The sequence below is a fragment of the Alosa alosa genome, chromosome 6, assembly GCF_017589495.1.
Source record: "Alosa alosa isolate M-15738 ecotype Scorff River chromosome 6, AALO_Geno_1.1, whole genome shotgun sequence".
NCBI classification, from domain to species: Eukaryota; Metazoa; Chordata; class Actinopteri; order Clupeiformes; family Clupeidae; genus Alosa; species Alosa alosa.
This window is the reverse complement of record NC_063194.1, coordinates 20,663,656-20,691,296: the sequence shown is the minus strand read 5'-3', so window position 1 is coordinate 20,691,296 and position 27,641 is coordinate 20,663,656. Positions and strand designations below refer to the sequence as shown.

At 41.2% G+C, this 27,641-nt stretch overlaps 1 protein-coding gene across 1 annotated transcript; it reads left to right on the top strand.

Annotated features, from left to right (window-relative positions):
* The first annotated feature begins 709 nt into the window (after positions 1 to 709).
* Positions 710 to 26,636, top strand: cpt1a2b (carnitine palmitoyltransferase 1A2b). Its single transcript, XM_048245333.1, is given in 20 exon segments — positions 710 to 846; positions 3,754 to 3,896; positions 4,073 to 4,212; positions 4,932 to 5,103; positions 5,499 to 5,600; positions 7,207 to 7,344; positions 10,156 to 10,233; positions 12,880 to 12,987; positions 13,182 to 13,269; positions 13,913 to 14,064; positions 14,066 to 14,109; positions 18,044 to 18,232; positions 18,464 to 18,569; positions 19,150 to 19,266; positions 22,573 to 22,737; positions 22,909 to 23,037; positions 24,312 to 24,467; positions 24,707 to 24,820; positions 24,908 to 25,000; positions 25,545 to 26,636. Coding segments are annotated over 19 exon segments (2,349 nt in total). The 5' UTR covers positions 710 to 846; positions 3,754 to 3,755; the 3' UTR covers positions 25,662 to 26,636.
* Positions 26,637 to 27,641: the final 1,005 nt, after the last annotated feature.

Sequence of the window (27,641 nt, the reverse complement as noted above, 5' to 3'; positions counted from 1 at the left end):
CCACCTCCCCAGGTTTCACTCTCTGTAACCCCACCCCCCACATACACACAGTGAAACTTCTCTGTTTGTCATTCCCCCTCTTTTTCCAACTTTCACTCTATACTTCTTTAACACCCCACCATACATTATATACCTCACATCCTCATGTATGCGCTTCTGTATGCACTGTAACCCATTGCCTTGATTGTTTAGTCATCTCTGTGCTCATGCTATGAACCTTGACTCTCATTCTTGTCGACATAATTGACTATTCCAGTTAAGATTGTAAGATTATACTCTCTTCCCCCCTCATGCACAGTAGAAACTTTTTTTCCATATTAAAGACTGACATCAATTGGGGAAAAGCATTATAATAATGATGAAAATGAGAAAAATGTCTGTATTATAATTAAAAATGAAAGTGCACTATTATTATTGCCTGTGATAAAAACAATAAACAACATAATGAGGAAAGGTGTTCTCAGTTTGTCTTTGCTGTCATGGTATGGTCTCATCTGAAGTGGATAAATTATGCATAAATAGCACGTTTAGTATGGGAGACCAAACAGAATGTTGAACTAAATTGTAAAAAACTGAATTAAATGTAACGATTTAACAAGGAAGCCAACCACCCTTCTTGTGTAACCACAAGAATATAAACAGTGCCTCTACGTGAGCGTGCATGAAAGTCGATGACGTCATCGCGTATGTAAATGAATTGCCACCGAGTGTGTGGGGGGCGCCGGTCTGCTTACCGTATCTGTAATAGAAGGGTGGTAACGATTGGACTGCACATCTGTGTTGGACAACTGGCCTTCGCGTTCGGATTTTTCCGAGATCTAGCGGATAAATAAGATAACTACTCAGGTAGGTTCACTATACTAATTGTTCTTTTTATCGTACGAAACGTTCATAGCATATGTATGTTGCATTGTGTTGCAACATAACAATCATCAAATGCATCGTGGCTTAATTGCTTTTGTGTAAAAGCGTACAGCTAGATGTTGACGGATGGAGAGTGCGAATTAATTAATGCGCTCAGTGTAAAATAGTTCTGCTGAAATGCGTAGTATTAGGCTACCCTAGGCTGCTAAGTGCCGTTTTTCATGGGATTTCTGGATGGGGAGTCAGGGAGTAGTCTATTCCTGTTTTGAGGGAGATTTTTTTGTTTTGTCTATATATGGTTATGTGTTGGAGTTTCTCATCTTTCGCTGGTCCATTTTAGTATGTAGGTTAGCTGTTCCATTTTCTCCTTACAGTTTATTTTTGGACCTGTAAATGGATGGATGAATAAATTAAATGTAGGCTAGGTACGGTGAAAGGGTGGTCTCTTTGAAGAGAGAAGTTAACATGGCGAATGTCAACACAACCTGTCGATATAACTCTATCTATCAGTGCAGGATTACTTTCAGTAAAACTACCTATTTAGCTGTTTCCCTCTCCCTCAGCCCTGGAAAACTTAGCTTTATGTATGAAAACACGTGTAAAGCAAAAGTGCGACACAATTTAATTGAAAGGGGCTGAACTGTATGAAGTAGGCTACCGCCTAACAGAGTTTCAGCTAGAGACCAAATTGCGTCACAACAATGCTCTGTGTCGAGAGGAAGTAATGAGAAGGATGGGCACAGGATATATTTATAGCATTATGTACGTTAGGCCTATATAAGATTGAGTTTCTTTCATGATTGAAATGAAATATCAACTCACAGAATGAGAATGAGAGGGAGAGGGAGAGAGAGAGATAAACAAAGTAGCACACTTCATATCAGTATTTACTTTCAATCCGTTTGTTGTAGAGCAAGTTTCCCCTGTGGCTCACGTTTAACCAGCCCTACAGTTTCTCATGCGTTGCTTTCTCACTTGTGCTTGTTGCCCTGGCCGGCCTCTAAGCAGAGTGTGAGAAGTCTTTGTGCTCACTCCCTTCTCATTTCTCTCTCTCTCTCTCAGCCATGAGTTGTGGGGCTGCTTGTTTCATACAATGCTGTTCTTCTCTGTGCTGCTTAACACAGTAACTTATTCCTGCTTCCAACAGGGACAATGGGGGACAAATATGTACATACATGCCTGAACTGCATGTAAATACATTCATTAGTCGACAAGGAAAGAAAAGGAAGTAGGATGGTTACTGCAGTGCCTATAGTTTGAGATGCTCCTCTGTTCCTAAGCCAGACTGACTCCTGCTATACAGGAGGGAAAGATCACACACATTTTGATTACCATCACTTAAAGTTTACAAATCAGGTTAAAGTTGGTTTCTATGTGGCCTAGATCAAATGTTTGAAACAATCAAAAGCATTCTGAAGATAATGACAAGTGGAGTGTCAGGCAGTAGATTTGTGCTCTTGAAATCTGAAAGTAATTATGAAAGATATTGGCAACTTTTTTCTTAATCAATTTTTTTTATGTTGCACACATTTCCCTTGGTATAGTTTTGACATACAAAATGAAGGAAAATATATCTAAAAGGGTTACCATGCTGTTTTCTCCCCTCCCTCAATGGCATTAAGCCCAAAAGTGAAAATAATTTCCAAAAGAAAGTGCCATGGTGGGCACACTTGATTTAGTATGTTTCATTTGAAGTTTTTCATGCAAGTATAGAAAATATTACTAGGTTAAATTGCAAAGTCACAGAATTCTTTCTCTATCTTCGGCTGAGATGTTCACAAGTTTGGTGAAATTCTGTCCATGGGGGGCCATTAAATAAATGAATTTGTACATACATCTAGTGACTGTACACTCATCAGCTTGTAGATGGTGGTGTTGAGTGAAGGGTTGCTGGTAGATGATGGTGACACTCACACAGTACTCACTCACTCACACACACACACACACACACACACACACACACACACAGACACAGGCAGCCCCCACACACACAGACATACACCCACACACAGGAACACCCCCCCCACACACACACACACACACATACAGTACACCATTACACCATACCTCCCACACAAACACACACATACCACACCCGCCCAAACCCCCACCCCCACACACACACACTTTCAAACACATAGCATGAGTTGCAAGAGTAGAGCATAGAGACAAATTGACAGGCGTGAACTATTTTTATGGAGAGAATGTGCTGGACTGAGTGCCGGTCATATTTTGTACCGCTATGCGGTACATCTACTTTGTGTTTTTTCTTCTTCTTCTCTTGTTTTTGGTTCTTTAATTACTGAGTGGCACCAAAAATCTAGTGGGAGTGTAACTCTGTTACCGCGTGATCTTCCCCAGGAGCCAGTGAGGTACAGGAGACGGATGCAGCAGACCTGCCTCTGTTATCTATCATTACCACAGGGTTTGCATGTTAAACTGTGTGAATGGTGTGGTCGGTTAGTCCCCAGGTGAGTGTGCCACATGTTTCAGTCGTTCAGAATAGAATGACACCTTGATGGCCCTTGAGGACATTCTGAGGCAGTGTCTTCTCACCTCTCATGGAAAATCACAAATGCCTTTTTTAGAATGTCACAAACCCAGTAATGCCTTGTTTACATAAGCTCACTTTGTGTTTACATAGGTTCACTTTGTATACACCTTTGCTAGCAGTCACAGGTTGGAGATGTCTTTTAAGTGACTTTCTATACACACACCTGGGTGTCAGGAGTGTGTCCCCTGTTCTTCCACTCCACTTCACTTCACAAATGGTTTGAACTGAAGCACATGAGTGAGTTTCTGGGAGTTTATGAAGCCACAGTGTGTGTAGCCAGGTGTGTTGCTGTTTGATGACTCTGGGGGTTTCTCTACCATCTTTTCCCCCCACAGACATGGCGGAAGCCCACCAGGCTGTGGCCTTCCAGTTCACCATCACACCGGAGGGGGTGGACCTGCAGCTGTCCTACCAAGCACTCTCACACATCTACCGGTCTGGCTTGCGCTCCTGGAAGAAGAGAATCAGCCGCATGAGAGTATGTGTTCCCATTTTCACTGCTGCCCATGTATTATCGTGTGGGGACTTTTATATTGAAATTCTGTGTGTGTGCTTATCCAAATGTGTGTGTGTGCATCTGGGTGAGTGAAGGATAGGTAACATTTCATGTGTATGTTTGAATGTAACCCATTGACCCCCCCCTCGTCTCTACAGAATAGCGTGATAAAGGGTGTCTATCCTGCCAGCCCCTCCTCCTGGCTGTTTGTTGTCATAGCGATCCTGAGCACCTTATACATGCAGTCGGACCCCTCCATGGGTCTTATCGCTAAGATCCAGGAGCACCTGCCGCTCAGGTGAGAATACAGCCTTCTTCTCCACAGCTGGACACTCACCCTGCTCTAAAATGTCCCTCACATCTCTGTCTCTGCTCAATGATATGACATGACATGGACAATCACATTTCTTAAGTTTAATTTTCTCAAGTTTACATTTATTCATTTAGCAGATGCTTTTATCCAAAGTGACTTACAAAATGAGGAATACCATTCAAGCTACATTGCAAAGGAGACCATAGGTAACAATAAATACTACTACAAGAGATACTCCTACTAGAGGATGAGAGTGGTTTAAGAGGGTGAGATGTAAGTACTAGTCAAAGTGTAGTCAAAGGAGATAGTGGTAGAAGAAGACAAAGATAGAGGGAAGAAAATGAAGGGCATATTAGTAAGTACTTGTTAGATGTGTTAGGACAGGAGGCACTCTCAGAAGAGTTGGGTCTTCAAGAGCTTGAAGATAGAGAGGGACACTCCTGCTCTGGTAGCACTTGGTGGGTCGTTCCATTAATGGGGAGTTACAAATGTGTAAGGGCGCAGTAGTGCCAGATGACATTCCATAGAGAAACGTAATTTAGAATACATAACTGCCCTGTGAGGTAAACCTCATGCCCCACTAATTTCTCTGTTGGGCAATCATATACCACCACTTTATTTCTGTCCCCCACCTCTCTCTCTGTTCCTCTGTCTATCCCCTCATCCTCTCTCTCTCTTTGTCTCTCTCTCTCGCTCTCTCTCAGTCTGTCTCTAAGCTCTCAGGGCCAGACCATGGTGTCTGCGTTGCTCTTCAGCACCCTGCTGTGGCTCTCGCTGATCCTGACGCTGCGCTTCTGCCTCAAGCTGCTGCTCTCCTACCACCGCTGGATGTTTGAGCAGCACGGCCGCATCTCCACTGCCACCAAAGTCTGGGTGGTCAGTAACACCATCCCCTCCCACACACCTCTGTCTCTCCTCTCTTCTCTCTCTGAGTTTAGACCTGGAGCAGGGTGCTCTGTGGTAGCACAGATAGCTCATTTGGGCTGACTTCTTATTCTGAATTATTTGAGAATGCTAACAGCACTAAGATAAAAAAAAAAAGGAAGTATGTATGTTCACAGGTTATAAAAGAAAAAAATTATAGTGGTAAGCCAAAGGCTCTCACTGAGCACTGCTCCTTGTATTGAATGACAAAATCAATACAAAAAAAATTATCATTCAAAACAGACCTAACCCTACACTACTTTAAGAGACATCCTTGGTTTCTTCCATCTCTTTATCTGCCTCTTTTCCCCTCCATTTCTCCCTCTCATATGGTCTCCCTCTTTCAGCCTCTGGTCAGGCTCCTATCAGGAAGGAAACCGCTACTGTACAGCTATCAGACGTCTCTCCCACACCTGCCTGTCCCACCCATCAAAGACACACTGCAGCGGGTGAGTGTAGTGTGTGTGTGTGTGTAGTTTGTATGTGTGTTTGTGTGCGCGCACACATCTATGGTGCACAGATGTGACTCATATTGGTGGCTTCTGGGACAAAGGTCAAGTACTCCTGTGTTGAAAAAGCACACATTCCATGTTTATTCTTCCCTAGTCATTCTCACTCGCTGATGAGAAGGTAACTTAAGTAAGGCTAGGATCACACTTCTAGGCCAAATCCATTTTTTTTTCACTTAAAGGAGAATTCCGGTGTGATATTGAACAAAAAGCACTGGTAGTTTACTTACAAGATGATTTATACAGACAGTATCTTCATGAAGTTTAGGGATCAGATTCCAAAAATAATTCAGTGGAAATGCATGGATTCCAGTTTCTTCCAGTAGCAGCAACTGGAATCCATGCATTTCCACGGAATTATTTTTGGAATCTGATCACTTATCATACCGGTTCATTCTTACTAGTCACTCGACTTATCGTGACTAAATTCAAGATGGCTGCAAACGCTAAACTTCGTGAAGATACTGTCTGTATAAATCGTCTTGTAAGTAAACTACCAGTGCTTTTTCAAAGTTCTCAATGTCTCGTTTTAAATGTCAGGGCCCTCGGAAGTCTGCCAATGAAGTGTGGAGATAAATTGAGCCTCGTAAATGGTGTAAAACAGTGATTTATTTGCATGGCTAGCCCGATGCCGAAGCACCACCATTGAAAAAGCTGTTGGTAGCATCGGCTAACTAGCGCCAGATTTTGGAGTGCAGGGGACAAGCCGAGATGGGCTATGAGACATACGTTTACACTCGGTATCATGTTTCAACACAATTTAGGTCAAGATCACACCGGAATTATCCTTTAATGTGACACATTGATGTTGTCAAAACAGTGTGAACAGCTTTTTCAATTCTGATTTGGGCCACTTCAGTATGTGGTGTACAACCGATACAGGTCTGATCTTTTGCAATGAGACATGCAGTCTGAATTGTTATATCAATTCATGTGACTTTTACGTTCTTGATCAAAATTCAGAATTTTGCGCTGACAGAATTCGACACTTCACTGAAGCACCAGAGAAGTTAGGAGAACGCTCTCTGATGTGGGTTATAGCATCACTCTGTCAAAATGGAAGAGAGTTATGAAAGTAGTCAGTTAGTCAGTTGGGCTGGCTGGGTGCTGTTTGTTTGTTGTTTTACGCATGTAGGTCAGTTCAGGATCTGTCACCTGTCCACACAGGTGTAGGAGTCTACTATTGGTCATATTTAGTAGAAACAATGCGAAAAAATGGATTTGAGCAAAAGAAATCAGAATTGAGCATTATAACTTGTGCTGTGACCCTAGCTCTTTGGCTGAGTGAGGTTTGATGTTGATGGTCACTGAATGACTCAGCAATTCAGCTGTATGTAGGCAGATTAGTATATGAGCTTGGTGTGTGTGGATATGAGTATTTTTGTGCGCATGGATGCTTATGAGTGTTATTGGATAAGGTTAATGCATGAAAGAAATGTGCCTACCTTTCAAACATTAAAACTCTCTGTCTGTCTGTTTCTCTCTCTCTCTTTCTCTGTTTTCTCTCTCTCTCATCTCTCTCTCATTCTATCTCCCTGTCTTTTAGTACCTTCTGTCTGTGCGTCCACTTGTCAGTGATGAAGAGTTTGAGCGTTTGACCAAGCTGGGTGCTGAGTTTGAGAGGAATCTTGGAAACAGACTGCAGCGTTACCTCAAGCTCAAAGCCCTCTGGGCCACCAACTATGTAAGTCTGGACCAGTAATGTAAAGCAGCCACTAGTAACAGAAACTATACACACTGCCAGGTCACAGCAGGAAACTATAGAGCACATGGGATCAGAGTCAGTTCGACTATGGTACCCCAGCAATGTGTGTCTTGGGGCCCCAATTTAAATGGTGGATAAAGTATAATCAACAAAATATATCAACTAGCAAAGTTCTTCTGCATGAACTGAAGCTATCGGATGGCATGTGCGTGCACTCATCAATGTTTGCAGTTAAGGTCTTGCCCATGGTATGAAATTAGGAAATTGATTTTGCCTAGTTATCAATTTAGCTTATTTAGACTTTGCACATTGCCCATCATTCAAATAAGGGTCCTTGCTGTTCAATATAGCATATGTATTGCATGTGAAAAAAAACAGAATGGATGTGTCGGATTATTTTTCTGTGTACAATTGTATTTCATTGTGCATCATCTCTGTATTTACCTGGTCCACTCCTTCATGTGTATAAGAGCCACTAGTCTGAGCAGGAGCAGTGTTCAGAGATGTTATTTAGTCTCTTTAACTCGGCAGCCCTGTGTAGTCTCTTAGAAGTAAATATGTAGGGGTATACATCACTCTATGTAAACCTGTGTGCACAAATTATGAAACAATGTCATTTTAATGCCTCTTAACATGAAATTGTAAAGAATGTTGGGAGTTAATCATCTACAGGACATAATATAATTAAAACATTCAAAGAATCCAGCGAAACTCGTTGCAAACAAGGGATAGAGCTGAAAAACAATTTTGGATGGCTGTGGTCTTTTGGACCTCAGATGGCACTGCATCAAAACCAGACCTGTTTCTGTAAAGAAAGTCATTATGTGGGCTCAGGAAAACCTCCGATAACCATTGTCTATGTGCCCAGTTTGATACTCAATTCAAAAACTTTAAACCATGCAACAGCCAAAATTGTATTGAGACATGATACAGAAAATATCACCGTCTTATCTGGGCCTGAGGTGAAGTGGAAAAAGGTCCTGTGGTTATACCAATCAAAGCCATTCTTTTTGGAACTCATAGACTCATTTGGGCTAAAGAGGAGAGGGCCTATCCAAGTATCCAACCTATCCAACTTGTTTTAGTGCTCAGTTCGAAACCCAACATCTATGACGGTGTGGAGGAGCATTAGTGCCTACAGCATGGACATCTTGCACATTTGGCAAAGCACAATCAATTCTGAATGATGTATACAGGTTTTGAGCAACATATACTGCCATCCAGGCAATGTCTTTTCCAGGGACGACCTTAAATATTTCAGGAAAACAATGCCAAAATGAATTCTGCACATTATGTAAACAGTATTTCTCCATAGAGGTAGAGTCCAGGTGCTAAAATGGCCTGTTTGCAGTCCAGACCTGTCAAATTAGGTGCATCATGGAATGAAAAACATGATTAAGATTACCCCATACTGTGGAGGAACTGCAATCCTGTATAGGGCAGGAATGGGACAACATATTTAATTCTCAAAACTCTAGCAACTGGCCTCCTCAGTTCCTAAACATTGACAGAATGTTGTTAAATGAAGGGGTGAAGCAGCACAGTGGTAAACATTCCCTGTCCAAACTTTTTTTGAAACATGTTGTTGACATCAAATTCAGAATGAACATACATTTTCCATGAAATAGTCCACATTTTCATTTCCAACATTTGATATGTTGTCTATGTACTTTTTGCTACTAAATTTGGGTTTACGAGACTTGTATATTATCACATTCTGTTTTTATTTGCATTTTACACACATTTACACATCCCAACTTCTCCTAATTTGCATTGCCTTTCAATAGATCACAGAAAGATCATAATCAGACTAAACTGATGGAGACAGACAGTGTAATCCCTGTCTCTACTGTATATACACTATATTGATCCCGTGAGGGAAATTTGGTCTCTGCATTTATCCCAATCCGTGAATTAGTGAAACACTCAGCACACAGTGAACACACAAGTGAAGCACACACTAATCCCGGCGCAGTGAGCTGCCTGCATCAACAGTGGCGCTCGGGGGGCAGTGAGGGGTTAGGTGCCTTGCTCAAAGGCACTTCAGCCAGTTCCCACTGGTCGGGGTTCGAACCGGCAACCCTCCAGTTACAAGTCCGAGGTGCTAACCAGTAGGCCACGGCTGCCCCCATTGTGTCTCTGACAGGACTTACCTGGTCCAGCTTTGACAAACAGCAGAACTAGTTTTGGTGGCATTCTCAGGATGGACATGACCCATGAAGCGTCTGGTCAGTTGTACTCGCAGGAAGTAGACTTGCCCAAGGCAATGCAGATTTAGTGAGTGACACTCTGGTACCGCGTTTTTAAAGTTCACAGAGTTATCTGATACAAAACCTTAATTGCAAGAAAGCCTTACAGATGAACAGGCTGAATTTCGGATGGTTGCATAAGTTGTATTGGTCAAATATAACAAGAAATTATAAAAAAAAATCTAAAGTAGGTCATTCAGTGGTTTACTGTGTTTTTTTGTGCTGGTTTGTTGAATTTGCTGAGTCAGCCTCTGCATTTGGAAACTCCTGGTGAACCCAAGCGATATGACCACTGTGTTTATAATGCTTAAGTTAAGGGCATTTTGTTTGTCCGTGAGGGAACTGCGATGTTCTGTGTGTTTAGTTCCACTCTAGGAGCAAGGCCACAGGCACATATTTAAGCTGCCTGGGAGACGAGGTTTGACATGCCGCAACCTGAAACTGTTTGTTTGAAATGTTACAAGCAACCTGGCAACTAATTCAAATGCCTGACACACATTTTTCTCTCTCTCCTCTCCCTCCCTCTCCCTCTTTTTTTTAGGTGAGTGACTGGTGGGAGGAGTATATTTACCTCCGGGGCCGAAACTCCATCATGGTTAACAGCAATTACTATGGCATGGTAGGATTCTCTCCCACATAACTTCCCTCTCAAAATCTCTTTACCATTGCTCTTCCTTTTCCATGTGGTCCTTCAAACCCCTCTCACTCTGCTGTTTCTCTGGTTCCATCCATTCCCCTGTGGCACTGTGCTGAGAGATTCCTGAATTAAGGCCTAAACAAGGTTAGAGGAACAGAATTCAGAGAATTTTAGCATGTGTCAGCGAGCCCTCCTCCTTTCCAAAGCACACCACTCACCATCTTCCTCTCACCCTTTCAGCTCTCTGATTGGACTGTGTTGATTTTTCAGTTATAAATGGTCCTAGTGACGTATCTATTAAACACTTTGGCTACATTTTATATGTGTTGCCTTCCTAATGGATAGGGTATAATTCTAAAACTAACATTTTAACACCTTTGAACATCCTTCTCAGTGATTTTACCTTTTCAGTAATAATTCGGGTTTCCTCTTAGTGGCAAACGGCCAGGACCTGCTAAGCCTTCTCTGTATACATGCAGATAATAGTCAAAATCAATCACTGCCTGCTACAGCTGCATGTTTGCTAGTTTGTTTGCGTCTTTATTGCGGCTGACTACGCCTGACTCGATACGTTAACGTGAACCTCTGATGACTGCAGGGGTTGAGTAGGCTATAAAAAGGCTGCTATGAAGTCATACACGTTCTACTTCCAGTAGCTTCAGTGAAAACAATGGCAGATTGCGTGGCGTTTGCTTTCTTTGTTAGAGACAGAATCTAAGCGATGGGAATATCCATGTTTTACTTTATTTTTCAGGGGTGCTAAAAGGAAATGCTTGAGCGCCCCTACACATTGCCTAAAATTGCCATTGCATAAGAGAAGAAATTCTTTGAATAAAATTGTAACACGTGTCATGCATCAGTGAAGCCTGGGGACCAATTAGGGCAAAGTTCTGTCATCACAGAGGCGGTTCCATGTTGGTGCAGCCAGAGGAGAGCAACTGCAGGTGTTGACTGCAGGTGCCTTGCTCCTGCAAGGTCTTTATATCATGTGACAATGTGAGATCTTGGTCATGTCCGTCGCGCCAGAGAAAGTTGCACCGCATTTCTAACCAGCATGTATTGTGTTCAACATGCATCACGTTTACCTGCGTATGAAGTTGAATGAGCCTATTGACTACTTATTTTACTCATGATGTATCTCGCAAAACGTAACAAATTTGATACGGTCATAACTAGGTTAAAAAGTTGATTTTCACTATAGGTGGTCTTTTTTAAATTAAACTATGCGCGCACATATTTCTGTATTAGCGAGGAAGGGCAAACCTGCATTATAAGATGACTTAATGCAATTAATATCAGAAGTTTCTTGAAGTTGGTATACATCATGTCATGCTTTACAAAAAGAAGGAAGCCATTCACTCAAAGCAATTATGTTAAGGGCACCCAAACGGCCAGCAGCAGGCCTGTGAACTGTCAGTACATAGGCATACGACCGATCTTCCTATGTCCACTTGGTCAAAGGTCCATCTGAAATAATTTAATTCCTTAGAAAACAGAGCTGACATCTTCTGCCAAATATCTTTGTAAACATATGACATTTCAGGATAGTTTGTTAGAAAGATAGACATTTTCCTTGATTCAAAGTTGCAAATGTGTTCCATTTAACAAATTCAGATGATTAAGCTGAATATGTGCCATGTATGTTTGACATTATTTGAGGTCATGCATTATTAAATCAAGGCATTTTCCTTATACCAACAGAATAACTAAAACTACAACTATAGTCAATTCAGCAGGTTTGATTAGTTAAGAATATGTTATGTCACTGATGTGACACAGTATTTTTGGGTCTATTTTTGGTGTTCCCCTCAGGAATTGCTGTTGAAATGCACTCCTGTGGCCCAATTGTAGATATGGAACAGACCTTCGCGCTGTGTACAGTTTGTAAAAACTCTATTTGAGCTAAATGGAGTAGCACAACAAACTTGTTCAACACCTGAAACAAAAGCATGCATGTTTCTAATTTTAACTTTTAATAAAGTATTTTTTCTAATATTTTTTCTAATATTTGGCACGCTTGCAAGTTCTGCTTTTTACTGTTGCTTTTTTTTGTTTCACACCTGCTCCTAGAGTGTGTTCTTAGATTCAGAATGTAAAAAGTAAGATAGCAGTCTTGTGTGTTCCCTTTTGTTGATATTGTACATATGGTCCTAGTTACTGGAAAACAAACAGTGGAGTTTGAATACCGTAAGGAAAACTATTTTTGAATCAAGCCTTGTTTTGAATCCACGTAGACAAAAAAGATTAGCATTGTGAATCATCCATAACACTGAAAAACCATAAATTTAGCTTTTTTGCATATCACCTAATACTAGTCATCAGTGGCACGTAATGTTATCGTGTAGCAAAATGAATCGCAAAAGCTGATATCTCATCGCAAGAAGAAACTTGTGCCACACCATCCATCCCATTCACCTTCTCCAGTAATGCCATATGTTCAAATTATAACATTGAATAACACATTTTAATGTAGCATGAGTGCTTCCACTGTTGTAATTCAGCTAGAAGTTCCATTTATTGTCCATCTTAACCAGTTGCTTAGTGCAGAGTGTGTATAGCTTTGTAAGCTGTTTATCAACTTTATATTTTTGTTGTGGTATGTTGTGACTGTCACATTCTTTGGCACAGGACTTCTTGTATGTAACGCCCACACCGCTCCAGGCGGCCCGGGCAGGAAACACCATCACCGCGCTGCTGCTCTACCGCCGCAAGGTCAACCGGGAGGAGCTGAAACCTGTAAGTGGTCAGGCTAACGGATGTTTAGTTTCTTGTAAACTTAGAGCTCAGTGCTCTGTTTCCCATGTGGACTTTGGTCAGAAACCAGCTTGCTATGGAACTGGCATAAAATGGCATTCCTGACTTCCTGTGTATGTGTTTCTCTCTCTCTCTCTCTCTCTCCTTCTCTCTGCTTTTCTTTTTCACGCCCTCAGAGTCGAGTCCCTGGCACTGTTATCCCTTTATGTGCTGCTCAGTGTGAACGAATGTTTAACACCACACGATTACCAGGAGAGGAGACAGGTAACACACACACACACACACACACACACACACACACACACACACACACACACACATATTTGCAGCTAGGTCTTATAGGTGTGGGAAAATGCTCACTTTTTCTGGTAGGACAAATTATCAATTACTTCATTCATTAGAAAAAATGTTCATGAGTGCATGAGCCCCCCCTCCACACTTTTATATAAATGTGTAACCCATTAAATCAATTAAGGTTAGCTGATGTATGTAAAGCAATAAAAAACTACACCAGGTAACACCAGTAAAGACCACACTAGTGTTTCTTTTTCTGACCACTGGGTGGCGCCTAAAGACCTGAATAATGATCTGAGATATCTGTTATGTCATATCTTTGTATGCACAGTTCAAAATATGGGGTTTGTGTAACAGCCCTTGGATCCAAAAGAGAGAGTCTCGACTGATGCATAAGGTGTCTTTTATTTAGTTTGCCAGACCAGCATGACGTTCAACATTCGTTTAATCCATCGTCACCTTAGCACCGTGAAATACACACAAGTGTATTACATTCTTGACATTTGAGTTGAAAAGGAAAAACTATCTTTTGATACTCAGTCGACCCAATCGACACCGTCAAGTTGTATGTCCACTTTCGCAATCTCATGCATGTCTCATTTCTGCCCTTCAGATGTCCTGCAGCACTGGCATGACAGTGAGTTTGTGGCAGTGTACCACAAAGGGCGCTACTTCAGGCTGTGGGTGTACCGCGCAGGGCGGCTGCTGTCCCCCCGGGAGATCCAGTTCCAGATCCAGCGCATTCTGGATGACCCGTCGCCACCGCTACCCCGGAGAAGAGAAGCTCGGTGCCCTGACAGCTGGAAACCGGTGAGTCAAACATCTGTGTGTGTGTGTGTGTGTGTGTGTGTGTGTGTGTGTGTACAGAATCTTGAATTGAGGTCATCTCTACTTGGATTTAGGATCTCCATTTTTCAAAGTCACCGAGTACTGTCGATACGAAATAATACAAAAGAAAATGGGTGCTTACAGCTACAGTGGCCAGGCAGCTACAGTGCTACACTCTGGGGACATGACTGAAATACGCAATGATTAACATTTCACTCTAATATGTATCAAAAACAAGACTTTTGAACCTGACTTTATCCAATTTTAAGATTTCTGTACTTGAAATGTATGCAAATGATATGGATCATTTACATATTTATACATAACATTTCAGAAAACTTCCAATACAAAAAACATTGACACAATGTAAATAATCAGCTGTGGAGGTTTTGTGGGGATTTCTATTCGTTAAGATTTTTTGCCTATTCACCTGAAATATATATCCCTGCATAAGCATATAATAGACATATAGGGTGATATCACATAAAAAGCTAATACCAATGCAATGCTATCACTTATTCTACTTTATTCTACTTATTCTTATAACTCTAGGGTGGTATACTGTACCTTTGCACACAAACACTTGTTTGTACTGTATGTGTGTGTGTGTTTTGCAAACAGATGCAAAAGAGTAGCCTACTTATTTAGAGACAATCTGACCGATTAAGCAATAACGATGTGACCACAGACTTAAATGTTGTCGGCAGCTCTCTGCTCTCTGCTCTGTGTCGTATTTGTGTGTTTGAGGTATATGAGGGAGCACTTCCTCCTCCAGGTCCAAAAGATCACATGCAGACTCTGTGTCCAGGTTGCTATGGGTATCCACAGTGTTGACATAATGATTACACAAAGTAATGGATTACAACTCCATCTAGATTGTAGTGACTGGTTAATTACTGTAGCACATTCTAGTGCATTCAGCCCAGCAATCATGGCAATGGACCAGGTTGACACTAAGGTTTGGATGTTTAGCTTCATGGTGGTCACACATGCGGCTCTGGAAATACAATCACTCCCATGCCATTAAAATCCCATTTTTCCTGTAGTTTTTGAAATAACATAGGTCAAAATGAGTTTGTGACTTCAGGTTACTTTATTGGTACCCATAGGTGAACTAGTCTAGGAGGCAGGACATCCTTCACACTTTGTAGACCACCACATGACATACAACGCACAAACCATTAAACATATAAAACATAAACCTGTGTTAAGTTTGAAATCTATGCAGTTTGTCTGCTGTATGCAATAGCCAAATGAAAGGAAAAGGCAGAAAAATTGAGCAGAATAAGGCAGAATACTGGATATAATGGAGCTGCATCGAAGTGGGGAGTGAAAAGGGCGTATACTTACTAAATCTTTAAACAAACATGAATAAAAGGCACAAAATAAGGTTGGTGTAAGAGTTATCTGTATGTTCATGGGATTTAGGTGATCATTAGGGAGTGTCACGAATGTAGGCTAGTCACAGTCAAGTAAAGTTCGGCAAGCTTAACTTTACATGTCATAGCATTAACTAAGCATTAAGTCACACCTTAATTCTATCACTTGTAATATGAACGTATTTCAAAACAAAATCGGTGGGAAAGCGCAATCTAACACTCTACGGCTGTAAATTAATACAGCTTGCCGCTTACAACAGTCTTACAGTTGCAATCTTCTGCTATATAATTGTATATATAACACGATGTAAAGATTATTTATTTAGCTAGTAAACATTTATAGCCCTTATTTAAACAATGGGCAAAGTACAAAGTCAGTGAAAGAGCCAAGGTGCATGGACTGAAGCTATGGTGTGTGAGCATTGAGTTGACTCATTAATGTTTGTGTTTAGGATCTTCCTAAGTGTTAAGTTAGCTAACTGATTTTGCCTCACTATAAAATTAGCTCTAGTTAGACTTTTAAACTTTGCACTTAGCCAGTAATATAAATGAGGGCTCATTTTTGTGAAAAAATATTGGAATTTTTAAATGGAATTTTCTGGTTTTCTTCTGTTAAAAGAAATGCTCAGAAAAGTTAATAGTTTATCCTTTAAATTTGCCAATTTAATAGTTGACAATTAATTGTTGCAGCTCTATACCACAGTAGCCAGAACCCTACTCTGATTAGCCATAGACATATTGGCACCAACATAGTCATTGCTAACCGTCTGAAATTGATTCTTTAAAGTCTGACCCCCTGGTTTTGAGCAACCATGATGCAATTTCACATCTCACTAGTCAAATATGACTGTATGGATGTATTTTGTATGTCTTTAAGGAAGGAGCTGAAGTAGGTTCAGCCACTAGTTTCCACACTGAGTGTCTTGGTTACAGCACTGTGTCATGACTGGCTTGTGTAGTCATTCTCCCATGTTTTAATGACTGGTGTGCTAGTGTGGCAAAATCGTTTCAGTGAACATATCAATCATGATAATTCTTGTTTAACCTAAGGCATCATTTTGTTTCTTAGAAAGTTGAGGTTGCTGGTGCTGTTGCAGTCAAGGCAGACTTCCTGTCTTTGTGCTGTGACCTACTGACATTTCTAAGTAGTGCTCAGATTCAAGATCATGACTGGCTTGTGTAGTCATTCTCCCATGTTTTAATGACCGGTGTGCTAGTGTGGCAAAATCGTTTCAGTGAATATATCAATCATGATAATTCTTGTTTAACCTAATATAATACAATATCTTACTTACACTGTTATTCAGTTAATTTCACTACACTTGATATGACTTGATAAGACAAAGATGCACTTAATTGGAGAACAACCCTTACTCAGCATAGATGGGTTTGTAGTTATTCTTCACTTGTGAAGATCAGTGGTCTGAGGGTCTGGTCTCTCACTGCTTGATCAATGACATTTGCAGTTCTTTTGAATTGCTCATGAGACCTGTTCATAATTGTAGCATGTGACTTTCTGTGTGGGTTCAACATCTTCCTGTTCAGTTGCACTGTCAGCATTGCATGTGGCTGAAGTGCTTCTGTAGAAAAGCAGCCATAAGGGTGAATCTCACGAAGCCTGCAAACTGACATCAAAATATTATCTACCTCATTTGATTGATTTTTTTGTAATTTAGTGACTAAATAGAACTTTTATTTTCTGATACAAGTATTATAGTGAAACAATTTAATATAACTTTTTTTCCAATGTTATGGTGGCATGATCCAAAATAATTCTCATTACCAATATGGGAATGACAATTAGTAGACCAATAGTAAGAAAAAAAAATCAGATTTTTTTTTTGTTTTCATTTACGCAAATAAGTACATTAAATGAAATTAATGTTTTATATATTTAATTCCATTTTGAATGAATTAACTCTCATTACTGAAATACCGCAGCATATCGGTAATGATGGTCCACACTGTAAGATTCTATGACATTAGCACAAATATCATGATGTGAGAGAAGAGAGAACAGCTGAACTGGATTCCATGTTAAACCTTTTGTCCCAAGCATCATGGATCTGCTTGTTAATTTAAAGGAACAGTGTAGTTTTTATACAGTAGGCAGGTAAAGTTGCATTTCAGTAATGAGGAACATTTATTGTAACACAATAGTTTTACAATAAATGTAATATTTCCTTTTGCAAAGTACCATAAATATCAATGTTAACCATAAATATAGAATTTTTTACACAACTTTGCATTATCTTTTATGTAAAAAGGACTTTTCATCTTTTTATATTTCATCTTCCTTTTACCCCTTCCATCTACGCTCCTGGCAAAGCTACAGAGCCAGGACTGTACAAACACTTGTCAAAGAAGTTTAGCATTGTGTTAGTTGCTTATGTCCTGTCTGTTTGAAATGCTATGATTCAGTATCGTTGACATTTTTAGGTGTTCATCTCCTCTTCACCTCTCCCTGCTGGTTTGCTCTTTCTCTCCTTCTTCCTCTCCTTCACTCACCTATCCTCCTCCTCTCCTCCGTGCCTCAGGGTGCCGTGGGCTCATGTCCGGAAGCAATACTTCAGCTCTGGCGTGAACAAGCGCTCACTGGACTGCATCGACAAGGCTGCCTTCTTCGTCACGCTGGACGACCAGGAGGAGGGAATGATGGGCGATGACCCCGAGGGCAACCTTGACCGCTACGCAAAGTCCCTTCTACATGGGAAATGCTACGACAGGTCGGTAGCACAGCTGCAGATTCTGACACCAAGTGTGTGTGTGTGTGTGTGTGTGTGCGCAATCATGGGCTTTCAGAGTTCATCTTCTTCCCACACACTCGATCACACAGTGTCTTTGTTTATTTCTGTCTTGGTTTCTGTCCCAGTTTTCTCCATATTTCTGGCTAATTTCCCATCTTTCTCTCTTTTCTCTCTCCTCTCTCTCTCTCTCACCCTCACCTCTACACACAGATGGTTTGACAAGTCCTTCTCAGTGGTGGTCTATAAGAATGGGAAGAATGGCTTGAATGCGGAACACTCCTGGGCAGATGCTCCCACTGTGGCTCATCTCTGGGAGGTGGGTTGGACAGGCCTCAGTTTACTCATTAATCCTCCCTGTTTAACATTAGCATCTAGCAGGGTCATTTGGTCTTCCACATTGCACCAGATCAACCCAGTTGTTCATACTCATTCCTTAGAATTATGTCAGTTTAGTCTTAAGAAAGAATAAGGTGTGGAATAAAGAATGGATCATTGAATCATTCATGACTCAAGCTACTTGTGACAATGAGGATTTTCACTTGTTTTAATGGCCATGAAAAAAGCTCTTCTAGTTCAAATAACCACTGAAATTGCCAAATGTGACTATAATGTTATAAGTTAGTCCCGTTCTCAGTCCTGGTTGATTCAAGATACACTGATTATCCAGTGTTTCCCTGGACACTGAATTGAATCTGGAGGATCGAAACTTCATTTAAATCACAGCTCTGTAGAGTTTCTACAGGTTTCGGTAGACAATTAAGACAAAGATCATGTGGACTCCCACACTTTCTCGTTATGGCCTATGATTCTTTGTGAGGTAGTTAAATCTGTCAGAATGTGAGAGCTGTTTACGGTATTCCTTAAGGCTAGGTCATAATAGTGGTCCTTTATTGCAGTTCGCCCTGGCAACGGATGCCTTTCAGCTTGGTTACACCACCGATGGAAATTGCAGAGGAGAAGTGGAACGATCTCTGCCCCCCCCTCAGAGACTGAGCTGGGAAATTCCAGCAGAGGTGGGAAATGTGCGCACGCACACACACAAACATATTTGCGTATGCAATTGTACAAATAAGTTCACACACATGGACGCTCAAATGACCTTTCTCAGTACAAGTTGGAAAACTCCCTTGGGGGTTTTAGCTTGGCCGGTGAACAGTCAGCTCGGCCTGTTGACTCAGAGAGATTGTGTGTGTTCGCTCATCACCTACACACAGTAACCACACCATTAAAGCCATGGAACCAATGAGGGGTGGAAAGATGTTCACAATATCTTATTGTTTCCATTCTCAAAAGGGTAATTTCATCTCAATTCATCAAATTTAAGAAAAGTTTTCCACCTGACCACCTCAGATTTGCCTAAGGAAATTTCAGGGGGAAGATACTTCCTAGTAGTTAAAGAACATTTGCGCACATTACCGTCATCTTTTTTTCTTTAAACAAAATGGGGAAGGATGAGGGAGGTATTTTTAAGTATTGTGTATAGCAGGGTTCTCAATTGCTTTGTAAGGACCCCTTTCGGGGGAGAAATTGTTCTGAAGACCCCATCATAACCGTAACAATTAAGCATGCCATTCTCTGAAGTTGTGGCCAGGTCCACTATCTGGCAGATGTGTCACTTGGTCTTTTGTCATTCTTGAATTTTGTATCACTTGCACCACACATCACTTGCATCACATGGACTGACTCTCTACACATTCATTCTGACAAATAAATCAAGCTAAGCAGCAGTAGGAATGGTTCTTCATGATACAATTTGCTTGTTTTATGGGTGAAAAGGGGTGTCATCTGTACATTTAATTTTTAAAATGATAAACTTGAACTTTTATAATAATAACCCCTTGGCTTATGGACCCCACTTTGAGAACCCCTGGTTTATACAGGAAGAATTGTGTATAGAGGGCACAAACTGCAATATGGTGAACTACAAGGAAGGTTGAGGGAAATTGTGCAGTCTAAATATGTGGATTTTTGAATTTCCTTACAAATCGATTAGGCAACATCTGACAACAGATTTCAGTTTTGTCGCATGCTTTAAATCTCTAGTGTATCAATTGTCTTGTGATTGTCGTCGTGCTGTGTGCCATCTTTGTGCTGTGACTACCTGACTTCTCAAAGTAGTATTTTAAGGTCACGACTGGCTTGTGTAGTCATTCTCCTCATGTTTTATGACGTGTATGCAAAATAGGCAAAATATCCGGACTCAAAATGGAGGGCCGATTCACTTTATTTATTTATTTATTTATTTATTTATTTATTTACTTACTTACATACATACATACATACATACATACTTCCTTTAAAAAGTCTACCATGATTTTTGTTCTCAAAACTTTTGCTTGGATTTTCTTTTCTTTTTCTTGCATCAGAAACAAACAAAATTCACTCCACAGAGTTGTAGCCTAAAACTAGCAATCTAGCAATCCAACTCCAAGGTTATTGCAAATGTGACCAACAGTTTGCACTGACAAAAACCTTTCTAAAATGAAAGTTTGTGTCTTGCTAATATAGTTGGAAATGCTGTGCTGTAAAAATGATGTTTCACATGGCCATGTATTATAAACATGAATTTCAAGGTATCACAGCTAGTTTGCCTAGTTGCAAATTGTTTTATTTACAGCTTACATTTATTTATTTAAATTAGCTGACTCTTTGATGGACTGACACTCAGACTACAGTGCTAAAGGAGACCACAAGAACAACACACACACACACACACACTGTTGGGTCATTGTTGAGGAATTCACCCTGCAGCACAGCGGAAATGTACATCTGGGTTTTCCCCTGGCTGTGTTCCCTGGCTGGTTGTTGCCAACTGGTGTGACACTGCTCTGACACTGCTCTAGTAAAGCAAGATTCTGTTGAGAGCGCTGCTTATGTATGGAATCAAAACAACGGCATAAATATTGTGTGTGTATGTGTAATCGAGTTTTGCAACTGTATAAAAAAATTGTGCATGTGCACGGAAACTTTGTACTTGTAGAAATATTTTGTGCATGTGCGAAAAAAAATTGTCTTTGAGGATATGATTTGCACAAGTGTGGAACCGTTTTGTAGCTGTGGAATTAATGTGTGTGTGTGCAAAAAAAAAAATGCGTACCTGCAGAAATATTTTGTGCACTTGTAAAAAACATTTGTCCATAGGGATTTAGTTTGAACGTCTGTGGAACCACTGGATCTACGAAGCTTTTGGGGCAGTCGTGGCCTGCTGGTTAGCGCATCGGACTTGTAACCGGAGGGTTGCCGGTTCGAACCCCGACCAGTAGGCATGGCTGAAGTGCCCTTGAGCAAGGCACCTAACCCCTCACCGCTCCCCAAGCGCCGCTGTTGTTGCAGGCAGCTCACTGCATCGGGATTAGTGTGTGCTTCGCCTCACTGTGTGTTTACTGTGTGCTGAGTGTGTTTCACTAATTCACGGATTGGGATAAATGCAGAGACCAAATTTCCCTCACGGGATCAAAAGAGTATATATACTTGCATACTTATACAAAACTTTTTTACAGACACGAATTTTGGCAGTGTTTTGTCGTCGTTTCTGAAGAGCCAATCAGCGAATTTTGGCACGGTCTTGACAGCGTTTTTGCAGAGCCAATCAGCACATTGCATCGCCTACTGACTAGCCAATCAGGGGAAGTCCTGCATCACATCTCTTGGCCAGGGTCGGCGGGCCGGGCACCATAGTGCGCACAGGCAGGCACAGCGCTAGCGAACTTAGGTCTTAAAGGAACACCAGGCAACGTTTTCGTGTTAATTACTCATCTTCGTAAGTCGGTATATGGTTAAATGGTTAAATCAGGCGCACGCACACGTGAAGCACTGCCTTGCGCTCTATGCCATCCAGTTTGGAGGAGAAAATAAATCCAACTGATAATAAGCTACTTTACCTGCACAAAATATTAAGTACAAAGTTTCCGTGCACATGCACAATTTTTTTATACAGTTGTAAAACTCGATTACACTCGATTACCTGATACACAAAATATTTATGGTCCATACTTATGTGCCCAGAGCACTTTGCTCTTTGTCCTCCAGCTCGTGCCTCTGAAATCATTAATTTCTCAAATCTGCCTCTCCTTCCTTCATTCCTCCATCCTCCTATTGTTCCTTCCTCGTTTCCTTCACAAAATTAATTAGAAGGAGGGGTTAGGACAGGAGGGATGAAGTAAGGGACAGAGGATGGACAAATAGAGATATGATCTGCTCTCCAGATTTACCCGCGGGGGCAGATTGGGGACATTAAATATTGCCGGGAGCTTGAGTGGCCCCTCCAGAGTTCTCGTAAATCATATATATGCCCCCCCAAAAAACTCTCTCTGTCTCAGGTGCAACAGCAGGAGATGGCCTCTTTGACTGTGGCACAGACCTTGGCTGATGACGTTGACTGCCATGTTTTCCCCTTCCGGGACTTTGGGAAAGGCCGGATAAAGAAGCTCAAGATGAGTCCTGATGGTTTCATTCAACTTGCTCTGCAGCTGGCCTACTACCGGGTGAGAAAATACTCACTCACACACTAACTGACAAGCATGTTAACATTGCTGACTGACTAATGGAATCACATACCACATTAGTCTAATTTTAGAAAGGGGAAGGATACAACATTTCCAAAGTGAAACAGAAGATTCTCAACTTCTTCTCCCTTTCCCTTTTCCGATCTGTAGAATAGAGGCGGGTTTTGCCTGACTTACGAGGCCTCGATGACACGGCTCTTCCGTGAAGGGCGTACGGAGACGGTGCGCTCATGCTCCAATGAGAGCTGTGCCTTTGTGCGGGCTCTGGAGGCAGGAGAGGTAAGCCAGGATGGGGATCTGTCTCTACATGTTCCTGACAGGACACCAGGGTTACCTGCATTGGTGCTTTTTGAGGTTTTGAACACCATGAAAGGAATTCATCTACCAAAAATGACAAAACTGCAGCTAGGTGCTGTGTGCAGATCACTCTGCCCAAGTATCAGTGCTTTTCTTGAATGAGAACATAGTTCCAAGTTTGTATATGCTTAGAAAATCGCCTATTTGTAGCCTATATGTTGTAACTATACAAGTCACAACATGTAAACTAATTTAGCAAAATGTTGAAATGTGTTCCTTTAAAAGGAATATAGGCTACATGGAACAACCCACTTCTAGTGAATTATGCTAAGCTAGGCTAATGGTGTTAAACTGGGTTATTACACAAAAGAGAAGGATATGTATCCTCTTCTCGAACTCTGGGGTAGATGGCAAATAAGCTAATTTCTCCAAAAAGTTGGCATATTCTTTTAATGTCTGCATATGTGTACAAAGTCTTGAGATGATTGCCTTTTCAAGTAAGTGGAGCTTTCCCAAATGGTCACAGCAATATTATATTTTTGGTCAAAGCGACATACAGAATATTAACATTGCAATAGTTAAAAATGTACAGTTTTTGTAAAACCCCTCTTGAAAGTCCCAAAACTAGTTCATCAACCGTCTTTGGTTTAGTCCTTCTGATTGCAAAGACATTCAGATTAAGGGTTCATAGAAAAAACGTGGATAGCAGCTTATTGAATGTATTTGCTGTTATCTTTATCGATATGTGGGACCCTACTATTATTAAACAATCCTACTGTCGGTAACAGAAAAGACAGCCATTCTTGTTTAGTATACGGACTCCATGATAATTGTGAAGACAGAATTTTCACAAAAATGATCTTGTATGCATTGCAATTTGGTGCTATTTTGTGAGAAATCCCAAAGTGTATTTCTCTCTGTTTTCTACTCCCTCCCCCTCCTTCCCATCTAATTGAAACTCTCGTAAACCCAAATCTCGTCGATTATTGGCTGGAACAGTTGGTGATGTTTTTAGACCCTGGGCTGTCCACAGAGACCATAAGTGTATTCAGGGCACAGGCAGCTAGCGGATGGTGAGGTGATGTTTGCAGTATGTGACAAAAAATGTTTTAGCTTAGAAACTGCGTAACATCCCTTAGAGCCTTTAACTGTCTGTATGTACCGGTAAACTTTTATGAGCTTTCAAGGGTCATATTTTCATATTTTTGGACAAGCTTGAGAAGAATTCACTGATTACCATCATCTCTATTTCTCAGTCACCAGAGCATTGCAAGAAGCTTTTCCGATTGGCTGTTGAGAGGCACCAGAACTTGTACCGATTGGCCATGACCGGCTCTGGTATCGACCGCCACCTTTTCTGTCTGTACGTTGTCTCCAAATACCTAGGAGTGGAGTCTCCTTTCCTCAAAGAAGTGAGTACTGAGACTAATACAGAATTGGGAAAGTCACTGAAATAATCTTTAAATTGAGGGCTGAATACATGGATAAATAAGTGGTATTGTGAATGTGTCTCTTCTGAAGCAGTTTTTAAATAACTGCTGGTTTGATTGAGACTGATTGATTAGATCCAGTTCTGAAGAAGCCTTGTGTGCAGCTACTATATCCCATCAATATGCTTTCTTGTGTGTGTGTCTGTCTTGTACCTCTCCAGGTGCTTTCAGAGCCATGGCGCCTGTCCACCTCTCAGACTCCTGTCCAGCAGATGGAGTTGTTTGATCTGGTGAACCATCCCGAGTACATCTCCTTGGGAGGGGGCTTTGGGCCTGTAAGTGTCTCTCCCTTTCAAAATCTGTATGTCAAGGCAACTCCCCCCATATATCGATCTCACTGTGCAAGTGTGTTTTTGTGTCAGGTAGCGGATGATGGCTATGGCGTGTCCTACATCATCGTGGGAGACAACATGATCAACTTCCATGTCTCCTGCAAGCACTCCTGTTCGGAGACGGTGAGAAGCACACACTACAAAGCACCAGTGCATATACACACCCAAAGATAACCCCTTAATCCATGGGTTGGCAACAGGCGGCCCGCAGGCCAAAGCTGGCCCGCCAGAAATGTTTAAAAAAATAAATAAATAAAATAAAAATTATATATATATAACAAATTGGGGACAGCCTGTCCCCCAAACACTGTGTCCTCCAAGCCTGCCTCCACTGTGTGGAGTTTCTAAGCCCCGAGAGGACGTAGGTTACACTAATTCTACAACAACGTCGAGACGCAGCTACTTTAACTTTTGTATCAAGTTATGGTAGCGCAGTAATATAGAACGCAATGCGGTCAAGGTGTATGTTTATGCTGCATTTTACAACGGCATCGAACGCAATTTAGCCAATCACAATCAAGGACCAGAACTATCAGTTTTAGAAATAAACATAAACAAATGAGACCTCATGCACAATCGGCGTGCAATTGACCCTGTGCTTATTTTTATCCTACTCATCCCTTTCTCTCTCTCTGCCTCTTTTCTGCATGTGTTTTGCGTCTGTCAGGATTCCCATAAATTTGGAGTGCACATTGCTCAGGCTCTTCGTGACCTCATGTCCGTGTTCAGCACAGAACCCAAGGGAACAGCAGAGGTATCCAGGGAAGCCAAGAAGCACATGTGAATGCCAGTACAGACCAAAGCTGATGGAGGGAGCTACTGAAACTGGACAGTTACCGTTTTGCACTAGCTCACTGCTTGGTTGAAATGCCTCATCACTCCAGAGTAGCTCGAGAGGGTGCCGGCCTTCCTGTGTGTCCTTATATATCCACCAGACCAGGTTTTGAAAATGACATAGAAAGGGAGAGCAGGAGAAAGAAGGAGGTGAAGAAATAAGCACGTAATCAATGCAGTTTTTTTATACGATTTATTTGGTATTCTCAATGTGTTTGTTGGTGTTTATGTGGTGTACAGGTGCATTACCTTAATAGCACAGTTGGACAGATTACAAAGTATAAGCTTAAGTAACCCAAATAAGTGCATTAGTAAAGTTAGTTGTCCTGTTTTCATTTTAATCTGTACTCCAGAGGCCTTAGGGTTTCACTCAGCAGTTATCTAGCCATGACAGAAATTTTGGTTTGTGAAATACCACCATGGTTTCGGATTCAGATCACCAACCTTTCCAGTGTCTGCCTGCACAGACTGTTAGGTGGAGAGCATGTTCTACACCACCAGTCTGGAAGTAGTTTTCAGAAGACATGCAGCAAACCATATCTGAATGTATGAGGGAACCTTTCCATCCTCTCATCTTGAGCAGAAATGTCAAATGTCACATGGGGCTGACACAGTGAAGTTATTTGTGTTAGTTTCCATTAACTTCCTTGTACAACTATGTGGAGGGAGTAACAAATATTTATGCTGGCAATCTAGCAAGCTTTGCCTCAGATGTGTTTGTTGAGATTAGATTGTTTTTTTTGGCCAGTGCACTGTACTAAAATGTTAAAAAGGCTTTTCCTTTCTGTTTGCATTACACTTTCAGTTTGTGGGGTGAGATGCCATGCCAGACTGCTGACTTACAGTATGTCACTTTTCTGGTGGAGCACCTTTATCCACTTCATGTAAATATCCTGAACAAAATAAAAGAATAGTCATTTTAAAATTTGCTTCATGTATCATGTTTTTTCCTGGTCAAATTCTCCACAATGCAAAGACAGAAATAGCAGTCTACTTTTATTCTTCAAATAAATCATGTTAGAGCCATAATGTAAATGTTTGACATTATTTAGTTTGTAATGTCTGTATTGCTATTTAAGTTTTAGAAATGAATGACTGTTGTGTGTTTGGTAAAATCAATGTTTAGATTGCATATTAGTTATTGGATGACAGGCAACTGTCTGACGTCACTGGCTTAGAGCAGTAAAAATGTACAGTGATGCATAGGAGTTAGATCGCAATAGTTTTTGACCGTGATTAGACGGAATTTTACATGCATCTGTAAATTGCTACAGAATATCTGTAATGTAGCCTACCTTTTACATTACTAAAGTCTTTAAACTTTAAATAAGTCTTGCGTCATTGACTCAAGTCTCAAGAAAGAACTAAAATAAGAAACTGCTCCTACATATCATGTTAGATGTTATCATGTCAGAAGAGCCTGATCAGCTGGAGACTTCCCTCACTGCCTTGCACAACAGACTGACTGAGGAAGTCATTTGTCCCCAGAGCCATTGAACTGTTCAATGCTTCACTTAAGGGAAGAGGAGAGATAGACTTCTCTGCATAGTCTGTCTGCCTTTTCACCCCCTCCATGTTTGGATACTGTCTGTCCACTAGCCACTTTTTGCCACTGTCTTTCTGCCTCGCTGTTTGCGTGCTATATTAGCACATATGCATAACCCCTCCCTCCATGCCACAGCCGAACTGTGGCCACACTTATACCTTTTCTTAAAATAGTTATATAGACTTATTCTTGCACTATTGGACTTACTCATTTGCACTATCACCATGACCACTATCACCATTGAACTATCACCGTGACACTCACACAGAGCACCTTACCTTACCTTACTATACACACAGAGGCGCACCTTGTCAACAGGCAAGGCAAGCAACTGCTTGGAGCCCCGAGCCGCTAGGGCGCCCCCGACCTGGTCTCACGCTTATG